The sequence below is a fragment of the Typha angustifolia genome, chromosome 1, assembly GCF_048772165.1.
Source record: "Typha angustifolia cultivar Huaian chromosome 1, ASM4877216v1, whole genome shotgun sequence".
Lineage (NCBI taxonomy): Eukaryota > Viridiplantae > Streptophyta > Magnoliopsida > Poales > Typhaceae > Typha > Typha angustifolia.
Window position 1 is genome coordinate 6,460,961 of NC_133239.1, and position 12,144 is coordinate 6,473,104.

At 36.8% G+C, this 12,144-nt stretch overlaps 1 protein-coding gene across 3 annotated transcripts; it reads left to right on the forward strand.

The window, feature by feature from the left end:
• The first annotated feature begins 792 nt into the window (after positions 1 to 792).
• On the forward strand, positions 793 to 11,974 carry LOC140766359 (protein FLX-like 4). Of its 3 annotated transcripts, XM_073105770.1 has the most exons (5): positions 810 to 940; positions 1,871 to 1,948; positions 9,256 to 9,810; positions 11,073 to 11,212; positions 11,313 to 11,974. In XM_073105770.1, exons 3-5 carry the CDS (start codon positions 9,260 to 9,262, stop codon positions 11,717 to 11,719), a joined length of 1,098 nt encoding a protein of 365 aa, XP_072961871.1. In that variant the 5' UTR covers positions 810 to 940; positions 1,871 to 1,948; positions 9,256 to 9,259; the 3' UTR covers positions 11,720 to 11,974. The 3 variants fall into 3 exon arrangements, with proteins under 3 accessions (XP_072961870.1, XP_072961869.1, XP_072961871.1); XM_073105769.1 differs by lacking the exon at positions 1,871 to 1,948 and having other exon boundaries at positions 793 to 940; positions 9,253 to 9,810; XM_073105768.1 differs by lacking the exon at positions 1,871 to 1,948 and having other exon boundaries at positions 793 to 940.
• The last annotated feature ends 170 nt before the right edge of the window (positions 11,975 to 12,144 follow it).

Sequence of the window (12,144 nt, forward strand, 5' to 3'; positions counted from 1 at the left end):
GGCGAAGCCGTAGAATGAGGTAACGAGAGAGAAGAAGAAGAAGAAGATTAGGGCAAAACTCAATTCATTCCATAATGCCTCCTTGATTGCCATCCACACCTTTAGAGGCTAACTAAACAATTCAAAAATGACTATTATTAACCCTAGAAACAATGAATTTTCACCGACCATATTCGAACGCATAAAAAGCGTTATTTGTCGATGCAAACCTGATGCAAGCGTTCGGATGCGCCCGATTGCGTGCAAACGCACATTTCGCGTTCTCTATTTTTGCGAACTTGATGTAGACATTCGTAAGCACTTTCGAATGCACCCACCCGCGTTCGAATACGACCTACAGAAAACTTATTTTTCTCTGATCAAAATACTAAAACAATTAAGAAAATATACTCATAAAATATATCCATACTCGAGACGACATCGATGAAGTTCGAATCGTATATAAGGACATAATATTTACAATATAAAATATTTGAGTATTTTGTAAGAGAGGAGAGATAAGATTAACGAGACATAAAATTGATAGATATAAGTCATCTTAAGAGTAAAATCATAATCAAATTGAAATAATATTAAAATTTATATATTATTATTTAATTATTTATTGAGGACTGAACTCAATCAATTAAGAAAAAAAATTATTTTAGTATTTAGTTCCTGAACTAGATTAGGTTCCTGAACTAGTTTAGGATCCCTGAACTCAAAACAAAGCGGTAGCTGGGTACAGAACTAAATTATAAAAAATTAAAATTTGATGTTTAGGCAGTGAACCATTTTATAAGTGGACCCCGGACCCGATCTCCCTCGACTCCACAAAGGCCTCCGTAGAGATATCGACCATCCTTTACCAATTCCCATCTCCCAAGCTATCGTCGTCGCGGTCGCCGTCGCCCACGGCTCCGACCTCCAGCCCAAGGCGTTGCCGTCGCCTACCACTCCGGTATGGTCTCTCCTTTCGTGTTCTCCGATCTCTCCTTCTCCTTTCCTCTTTCTAGGTTCAGATCTCAGTAGTCACATTTTTGTGTCATTGTGCTTGGGATCCTCTTAATTTTGAGGTGAACCTTAATTATTTCAGAGATAAACTAGTAATTGTCTGCCCAAAGTTGGAATCCAGGAAAACAATACGACGCAATCGGAATATATATTTGTTTCTTTTCGAATTCATACACTACACTGAGACTGAGTAAAGTTCATCAGTAGATAACCAAGAAATTTTAAGAAAACAAGGTAGTTTAGATTGGGACTGCATTATCGGGTAAGTACGGGATAATGGCCATCCTTATTGAGACTGTCATTGCAGTGTGACCCTACAAACAGTAAGTTATAGCTCATGACGCAGTTGAATAGATTTTTTGTATTCTCTGATGGTATGCTAGATGTTTAACTGACGATGGAATTAAAAACCATGTTGACTATTTAAAATAATGCAATAGAAAAGAAAATCCCCAACAAAATTGTGATGATTTATTTGGTTTAGATCATCATTCAAGGTATTTTAAGAAAGGACGAATATTAAATAGTGGTTCATAAATCTGTTAAAATCCAGTACTTATCCAATATATATCCCGATCTGGTTAAAATCTAGTTCTTATCCAATTTATATCTATATCCATTTAGTGCAGATATGGCTTTGAATTTTATTATATGTCTAGTATATTTAGCCAAATTAGTATTCAGAGCAGGATTCGAATGTCAGTGGAGTGCCATCCTAATCTGTATCCAATCCATTTTCACCCCTACTTGCTCAAAGAGTAATAATGTTGAGATAAATCATTAATGTTGTTTCTATTATTGTTATGGCATGTCATAGCTGTTAGAATCATGATATGAAACCTCCACAAAGTGAATCTAAAGAAAAATTTCATTGAAGGACTCGAAGAATTACTTGGCAGATGTGCCTCAGCCCATCCCCTGCAAAGGTGGCCGTGCGACTAAATTAATGACAGAGGTGACTGTTGCTAACTGACTTGACCTATCAACTATCAGATTTGCAAGAAAAAGAAAGGAGATTCAGAGAAGAAAGAGGAGAGAAAAAACTGCCAAAAAATGAGTTGGCTTGGGAGATAGTTGGTTATAACTCAATCATTGTTAGTCACCTATCAATTGTTGGCAATCTTGCTTCAATCTATTGGAGTTTGGATCAGAAATTGAAGGTCACATTTTCAGCATTAAAATTAGAGATTAAAATTCAATTAATTGGGGAATAGGTGAATACAAGAGTTTATCCTCTTATTTGTATTGGGTATTTATGAAATTAATTAGGTCCAAAATTAGCCTGAAAGCAATCAATCAAATAAGGGAGGTAGCCAACTAGAGCTCAAATGAACCATCCTCCGTGGATATCTTTGTTTTAGAACATTTAAATAGTTGTCGAGTGCTATAAGAGGAAAAAAAGAGTGCTGGAACAAATTATGCAAAAATAGATGGGTAAATTTGGTCACCTATGACATTTGATACTTATAATTTTATAAAATTATAAATAATTGATTACCCAATAGAAACTGTAAATGCCATAAGAAACAGATTGGTTTCAGTTTCAGCCATCTTCAGTTTTGACCCTTGGAGAAAATGAAACATTTGGGCCGAAACAGATCATTTTTTATTGATGAGGTTGGAAAGTAATGTCTAAATCAGCAACAACGGTTTTGGCCTTGCATAATGAGTTTCTGGCTTTCTTTTGATTAAGTTTCGGCTAGAATGCTCTGTGTTGGCTGAAACATTAAACCATGACCAAAAGTACCTAAGTAAGATATCTATCTCTTTTTACTCATTTCTTCCCTTTCCTCCCTAATCTCTTTCCTTCATAGTTCATATAATTTCCTATCATTCTGCTTTTAGTTTGGACAGTTTTGAATGTAAATGTTATTGCCTTACTGGAAAATCTATGAGACATAAATTCAATGGTAACACTTATTATGGATTGAAACTTTGAAACATTAACCATTTGCATTAGTTACTGCTTTGATCAAGCAAGGAAATTTATTTTGAACAAAATAAACCCTACTTTTTCTTCAAACATAGCATCTGCAATTTCTTGAATCACTATTTTGAGAAGTCAATCTTGTGAGCTGCATAATATTTGCTTCTCCGTGTTTTCTATATCCTTCTTGTTTATAATTTTTCTTTCTGCCTTTCTATTGGTTGTTGTCTAATGATGTGATAATATGAAAGAGGGTGAGGTAGTTGCATTATACATTTAAGTTGGCAAGTGACTACTTTTTCTTGCTTAATTTCAACCTTTAATGCCTATTGATTGTCAATGAAACGTCCACCTCCAAAAATCACATATTTTTTACTTGGAAAAATCTACATGACTTTCATATAACCTGTCAGTATAATATTCTCATAAATTATCTAAGATAAGTCTAAAATACCATAGCAATCCAATTAAAATAATCCAAAAAAAATACTAGTATCACAAGTCTCAACAAGCCTCCAGAAATACATGTTTATATATAAATTTAAAACATAAAAACTCTCGTAAGGTCTAAATCCACTTAGGAATAAATAGAATAAGCATAAACAACTCTAATTTTAAAAAAAAAAATTTGCTACTCGATATTTGCATCCTCTCTCTCTAATTTTGAAATATTTCCACCAAAAAGATGGTGAGCATAAAGCCTAGTAAATATAATTCAATAATAGTCTATGAACAATGTAATGCCTAATAAGTATTAATGCATGCCTATAATTATCAACATATCGAGATAATTATGTTCAATGTAATTTATAATGAATTTTTATTTAATCATAAGACACGGTAGCACATAATAACATCATAACATAGAACAACTTCTTATATCATCAAGATAACTCACAATGTATTATAAACCATATAGAAAATATATCAATAATATCATAATCCACATAGCAAACATAATAATATGGAAGAATAGTCATCTAACAGTATCGCCTATACATGTCTGGCGACATTACATATGATTAGTTGTCTGTGACCATTAGACTAAGGACCCCAGTCGTAGACGCATATCCCAACATCATCATCATCACTGCTCTAGTAAATTATCACACACAACAAAATTATTATTTGTAGCCGAATCATCGGATAGAGTAGAAAAGAGTCTACAGCTCAAGGGACGCTAATACCCTTGCATCATCGGGTATTGCTAGAGCTATAACCCTATCTCTCAAGAATCTTTTTACTATTATCCTAGTCTAGTCTTCAAGCAAGGTTGTGTAATTACCTAAATGCTCCACAAGTTATCAACTTTAGGTGTAGATTGCTAATATAATAATACTATACAATACACTTCATCTTTAACCTCGGGCTAAGTGAGTAAAAGAGGACTGCATAGTTTGGAATAGACTAATAATAATATGTGCATATGGTGCCACATCTCCTATTACCTTATTTACATCATGATCATCAAGTTAACATGTGTCATAATTAGCATGGAGTCTACCATGAATAAAGCGATAAGTTGTAAATAATTAATAATTAAGTACCAATTCTCATGCATGCAAAATTAAGTAATAATACATAAAATAATTATCATCACAATAATTACATTGCTCGTAGATTAACTTAAGATCTAACTCGCCTGAAATATATTTAGAATCTGCTTAACTCTTTAACAATTAGGCTCCTTCTGAGCTCGAGATCCTCCTTGCACGATAAAGGGCCTAATAATTTATAGAAAAATAAAACAATATATAAGAAAGACGAACTTATAGAACTATCTTATTGCATAAATTAAGTTTGATTTTTTAGGTTTGACTTGGTCTTGCATTTACTCTTCCCTATTTATAGTATTATTTTATATTAATTAAATTGGGTCATCGATAGTAAAATTTGAATTATACCTAGCTACAATTGTCAAAAACATTAGTACCAAAATTATAAGAATTTATAAGTCTAAACCTCCCAATTTAGTTTATGTATCTTCTTAAATTTAGGTTAATTAAATGATGAAGGAAAAAGTATAATTTCTATGGAAAGAAAAATAATTTATAGGAGAAATAAAAGTAAAATAAAAAGAATAAAAACTGCAAATGGGCCAAACTATGACCCACAGGTTTGGATTAGTTAAGCCTATGCATAAATAGATGAGCAATCCAACTAAGCTAAGGGGAAAAAAAATTGGCTACGATGTGGGCTACGGTCCACCCCGTAGCCCACCTAGAGGGTTGGGTGGACTAGGCTCAAAAGGCCCGGCCCACGGCTGGTTATGGGCATAGGTTGTGGCCAATGAAGCACGGAGACGGGACACAGACATGACAAAATTTGGAAATATAGAACAGGAACATAGCATAGGATAGAGCAAAATAAATAAATAAACAATATATAATTATTGATACATCTAAAATAAAAGTTTGCAATCTAATAGTCTAAAATACACATACATCAAGCCATCACATTATCATTTTATCGGTTTATCTAAAAATTTAGTAAAGTTTGCAATCTAACAATTTAACTCTTAATTTTTTTGCCTATCAATCTATCACATTATTAGTTTATCACACTAATTAGAACTAAAATAACTAACAAAAATTTAAATTTAAGTCCTATCGGTATAAAAAATTAAACAAACATAAAAGATTGAAAGGGTTTAAAGGAGAGTAGAGAGCTAGAAAGGCAGAGAGAGAGAGAGAGAGAGAACCTCGCCGTGCTCAGTAGCCCATCGCCCTTGCCGTGCTCAGCAACCCGTCGCCCTCGTTGTGCTCAGCAACCCATCGCCCTCGTTGTGCTCAAAGCACTTGTCGTTTTCAGCCGATTGTCGCCTTCGACTTGCTCAACCAGTCATTGTCATCGTTGCACTGCCTTCTTCCGCTCGAGGGTTTTAGGTGAGCATTTGGGAATTTTTTAGGGCTAAGGGGTGTTGATTGGGGTTGAGTAAGGGTTTGATTATTTAGTTTAAGGTTTGGATCTAGGTCAATAAAAAACAATTCAAACCCAACTCGTTTTGCCCAATAACAGCACACCGTGTCCAAACCGTGTCCACATGGTGTCTTATTTTTAATTTTTATTTTTTAAAATCAAGATGCTTCTAATCCGTGTTAGACACGTGTCCCATGCATGGCCGTGTCTAACACATGTCCGACAGGGGCACCTCTCCTAAATATAGATGTCCGTGCTTCATAGGCTACAACCTACCCTATAGCCACCCAAAGATTGAGTGGAGTGGGCTCACGCTAGCTACAGGTGTGGGCTGCTGCGGCTCACCCCATAGGCCACCCAGAAATTAGGTGTTGGCTACGGGCATGTGCTCTACCCCGTATCCCATCACGAGCTGGTGAGGATTTGGTCTAACCCCATACCTAGCTCTGCCTTCTTCCTAGAGAAGAAGACAGAGGAAGGTTGAAGATGCTGTTGGTGATGGTGATCATCGGCTGCCAAGCTACTCTGCTTCCCAAAGTCGACAAGGTTGACTTGGGTTAGAACGAGGCCACCACTATCTATATTAATCGCACACAACCTGTTACGAACCAAATCTGGATCGATCCGGACGTAAAAAAATTATAAAAATTTAGGCTGTAATGGCCTCACGAGATAGGGTTCTAATAGCTCTGGTTTCACGTCAATCGAATCTTTGGATAAAAAGATATAATTAAAATAGCGGAGCAAGGTTAGAATAGGGTAGAACGATAAATATTCGACATTACGCTGGTCCTCAAAGGGTAACGGACAGCCAAGGGTGGTGGTGGACGGCCGTAAGGTAGGATGGCTTGTGAAGGTGATGGTGGCTATGGGTTGAAAATAGAATTAAGGTTTCTAACTTAAATCTACTCCTAGGAAAAAAATGGCTATGATTAACTTCTACTCCTAAATTATATTACTCTTACACCTAAGATAAATTCAGGACTAAAATAATTTTTCAATGCTTAGATGAATAAACAAAGAAGCCCGGTCTCTCTACATATAGAGGTCGGATATAATTAGTCATACTCGGATTTAGTCCAAAAGGTTTATACAACTCGAATTAAGACTTACCTTAGAGGCTTACATAATTTAATTAAACTTGCCTTAGTGTTTTATGTGATTTAATTGAACTTGTCTTAGTGGCTTACATGACTTAACTAAACTTGTCTTAAGAGCTTACATAAGTATAAATCAATTAAAAGATAAATAGACTCAATCCATTAAACTCAATATCCTCATGATGCGATCCGATCTAACCTGATTTACATCACAACCCAAGATACGCATACACCTCGTGGGTACCCAAATATGGCACCCATAGATGGTGACGCGGCGGAACTTTCCTAACCAGTGGGCTATCAACCTGAAGTCGCTGACCAGTGAATTCCTCCGGCAAAGACAAAAACAGTAAAGCCACGATTTAACTATGATTTATCATGAAATTCATATTAACTATGAGGGATAGGGGACTATTTGCAAATTGGATTGGGGGTTTGATTTGGTCAGCACGATGCTCTAGTGGTCTACGACCATCATCGGGTTCTTTAGCTGCACAAAAAAGAGAGAAAGAGGAAGGCAATGGGGAGGAGGTGGCTAGTTACAAAAATTTCTTAGGTAAAGGAGGGCTAAGGTTTTTTAGGGGAGGTGATGTGAAGGGAGTGGAGTCCGAACTCCACTCCGATGAGGCAAAATTTTCTCAACCTCTCATAACTACTTGCGAGAGGTGGGGAAGAGGTGAGGGGAGGCAGCACACACATTTGGCATGTGTGCTGCAGGTGGGGAAAGAGTGTACGTGCACTGAGAATTTTTTCTTTCTTTTTTTTTCTTTTTATTAAAGGGGGTGTTACAGTCAAAACAAAATTTAGGGTCACCTCTCACACGCTAATCCAATTATTCATAGCGCAACTAAATGCTACTATTTTGTAATAGCCATCCTGTAGGTATCCTACACATCTAGACTATGATAGCTTATAATGGATATGTTTTCTCACTTTTTATATAGGTCCCCACCAGCCTGCCACTCAGATTTCTGCTTATAGTCTAGGTGATTCCATGTCCATCTGAAGCCTTATATATGCCTATATCTTGAGTAGGGACTTGATCAGTAATGCCTTAGTTGGACCAAAATTCATCCACAAGAGGAGCATCTTTTTTCAAGCTCATTGACTTGGCTAAATTTCTTTAGCAGACTCAGGTATTAACATGAGGCCTTCCTTTCACTAGATGTGAATCACCTCAAGTAAAAGCAGTGGAATTTTTCAGACATTTGTAGTTCATGGGCATCTCAGCCAACCAAGTACATCTATTGGAAGAGCTGCTGAAAGTAAAATTTAGGAGAACTGATTGTATGGAAAATGGGACATACTTAAACCATAGGTGCCTATGAATAGAGCACCCCATCCTGCACGGATTGGGAATTTAGCTGTAAGTTCTAACATATTTAAATAGAGCCACTTACGACAACTACAAAATTGGTTGAGGGTGAAGATATTACGGATTGGAGTTTTAGCCAATCTCGGTCCGGGTTAAAATATCGCTTGTATTGGGCCAAAGCAGACTAGTATTAACGTGTCAGATCCAAAACCAATAATAGCTATCTTCTTTCCCTCACTCCCCCACCACCCCCATCACCCTGCCATCGCCCCTCCCCTGCCGCAATGATGTTGAGCACCAGTGGTGAGTAACAAGTAATTTCCAGCAAGATCATCTTCTTTTCCTCTCTTTTCTCCCTCTACTCTCCCCCTCTCTTTCCATTTCTCCTCCTGCCACCGTAGCCCTGTCTTTGCCACTACAGTAACTAAGAGAGAGAGAGAGAGAGAGAGAGAGAGAGGATGTGTGATTTTTCTTATTTTTCTTGTCATTTTCTGAATTATTTTAGATTTTTCCTCTATTTATAATTTTTGTTAGAATTCTATATAATTTAAAAATAGTCTAATACTGAGACAGCCGATACAATGACCGATACAATTTATATGGTCAAATACATATCATTTTTGGGGCAGCTTTCCCAATTCCAAAACTGATACATGGTCCATTTGTGCAGCAAGTTTGCATCTATCGCTACACAATGAAAATATTTCCAGTCCCAACTATCTAGAATATCTATGTTAAACAATTAATGTTATGTAAAATGTTTCCTGCTGGCAAGTTTGATTTTCAAGCCCTAACGGATTGAGAAAGATTTACATTCAGTCAATGCTTAATTTCAATTTGCCAAAGGTAGAGCTAAAGAGTAGGCTCTAATTAATTGCAACTTGTGGTTATTTTTTATTGTTGATAACTTGATGTAAAAATGGATCTTTCTTATAATGCACCTGCATTACTGTATAGTAGCTTTTTAATCTTCACTGCTAAATGGGTCCTTTCTTCAGCAGAACCATGTCTCTCCATGGACGCATACCATCAGGATTTGAAGGACGACCTATTCAAGCTCCTGGGATGATGCGTCATGGCCCTTTTCCTGGGCGTGGTCTTGCTGATCAACGCCCCTTAGAGTCTCTTCCCCTACCAGAAATCTTGGAAAACAAAGTTGCAGTTCAGGCAGCTGAGATGGACATCCTTGCAAGAGAAAACCAAAGGTTGGCTGTAAGCCATATCACCTTGAGGCAGGAGCTTGTTGCTACTCAAAAAGAACTGCATATGCTGCAAGCCCATGTTGGTGGTGTCCACCAAGAGAGTGATATCCAAATCAGAGGTTTGTTAGAGAAGATTGGAAAAATGGAAGCTGATATCCGTGCTGGTGAGTTATTGAGGAAGGAACTGCAACAAGCAAATTTGGAGGCAGAGGCCTTAATTGCTGCAAGAGATGAACTAAGTGGCAAAATCCAGCAAGTGACAGAGGAACTAGAGAAACTCTCTTTTGTTAGTAAAAACTTGCCTGAGATGTATGCTGAACTAGATGGATTGAGGCAGGAGCATCAGAAATTACGGTAAGCAAATATATGAATTTTCTTTTCTCGTTCATTCCTATACGTTTAGCTCCTTTCTGGAGTTCTTGTAGAAGTTCCTGATGGTATTGCTCTATAAGTGTTATCTGGTAATGGAGGCAAGGCATCATTCATCTTGCTCTCACCCACCCATGCACTAGCGGGAGCCCCACGCATTTAGACATTGAGGAATCTTGCTTATGAGTGGAACCTTTAAGAGAACAGAAGGACAAGAAAAGAGAGACAGGATATCATCACAGATGTGAGCAAGTAAAGTCCTTCTTGCGTGGAACATATAACCCCTTTTCAAACAAACCATTCTGTGGAATAATTAAAAAAAAGAATTATAAGCATAGAACCATGAATGATTTAATCACTTGTACATATACAAAAGATTCCATAAAAATCTATTCGAATAGCTCAGTGAAACACAGACACGAATACGCTGCAATACAGACATGACAATATGACAAATATTGAAAGAACAGGATATGACACGTTCAGGGCAAAATAAATAACTAAAAACATAATTTATATATAATATTGATACAACTAAGAAGTATTTTGCTAACTTACAAGTAAATACTAAATACACAAGCATGTACATTCTATTCATGAGAGACAATCAAAGTGTTTACAAGGTCACAAATATTATAACAAGTCATAAGTCATAATGCTAATACTTTGACAATACAATTTAGTATTATGGGAATAAATTGACTAACATTATTTTCTCTTTACATATTTATGTTTATAGGTTTGTAAGATTGCAAATTATTACTACAATACAATAGGAATCTGTGATTTTTGCACTAAGTTGCACTAATGTCTGACATGTGTCCAACAAGTTTCCAAGTGTCCGACATTTGTCAGACATAGAAACGACGTGCTATTTGAATTGTCCGTGCATTTTCGGAATAGACTAATGTACTATTTCGCTTAAACTATTCGAGCAAAATGTGGCACAAAGAAGGAAAAATCATGGACTGTATACTATTTTCTCCACACTGTAGGAGCTATGGATCACCTCAAGGACACCTTCAAGGAGTTTTTATTTTTCCCTTCTTTTTCATCATACCTAGTAAGAAATAAGGCCTGTTGCTCTTTTCAAAGATAAGGACTGTGATCAGCGAAGAGGTCAACATTTCATTAGCTGCCGCCAAATACTTGTGACTAAACATTTCCATTTTTTTATGTTCTTTCATAAGACTAAATTCTTCATTATTGTTGTCTTGTTAGTAATTCTTCTATTTCTTGTGCAACAGGGCTGAATTTGAGTATGAAAAAGGTTCAAACATGCAGCAAGTGGAGCAAATGCAAGGAATGGAGAAGAACCTAATATCAATGGCTAGAGAAGTTGAGAAGTTAAGAGTCGAGGTACTCAATGCTGAGAACAGAACACATGGTACTTATCCCTTTTTCAATTTTCATTTTGTGCAGTTCTGTATCTTTTTTCCCATATCTAGTTTCAAACTTTTCTGATTTATAAATTATTTTTTGTGTAGCTACAAACTCTTATGGAGGTGTCTATGCGAATCCACCTCCTGCATATCCCTCAGTAGGACAAGTGAGTGGATACACAGATTATAGCTATGGCCAAGTTGGTAGCCACAGTGAAGGTACTTCTGGTCAAATTAGTGGCTATTCAGAATCTGGTTTTGCTTATGGTGCCCCTACCGCCCATTCTAATGCTTATGGAAGACATCAAAACCCACTGAACAGTGGGCCAATATCCGAGGTAACGAATCTATACAGCGGTGTGAGCAGTGCTGGGTACTCTGATGTTTATGGGAGGCCACAGATTCCTACGATCGCTGGAGCTGCAACAGGAGAAGGAACTAATCCCTACAGTGGTATGAGTAGTGTAAGTTCAAATGATCTGGCAAGAGCCCCAGCATATGCACGAAGGTAAAGTTAGAGGGTGCATTAGAAGATATCGTCCTCAATGAACTCATGCTTTCAGACGATCTTAACAGCAGAATCCAGGAATTAGGGCTCTATTCTCCATTCAGCAGTATCACCAGGATTTTAAGTTGGCATTCTGGATGAGATGCTGTACTGTAGAATGGCTTTATGCTGGCATGTTTTCTTATGTACGACATGATTGATGATTTTTTGTAAGATCTATCAATTATCATAAGCTAAATGAGCATTAGTTCTTGTCAAAGTGTGTATCCCTAATAATATATTTCTTATGGTTTAGATCTGGTATGCTGTCTCAGGCACAGAAGATCACCTGATTGGATAGATAGCAAACGTATCTCTGATGGACGGAATATCTCATCCTTGATCAGCAAGTCTACAAATGCATGCTGGAAATTAAATGCTAAAAATCTG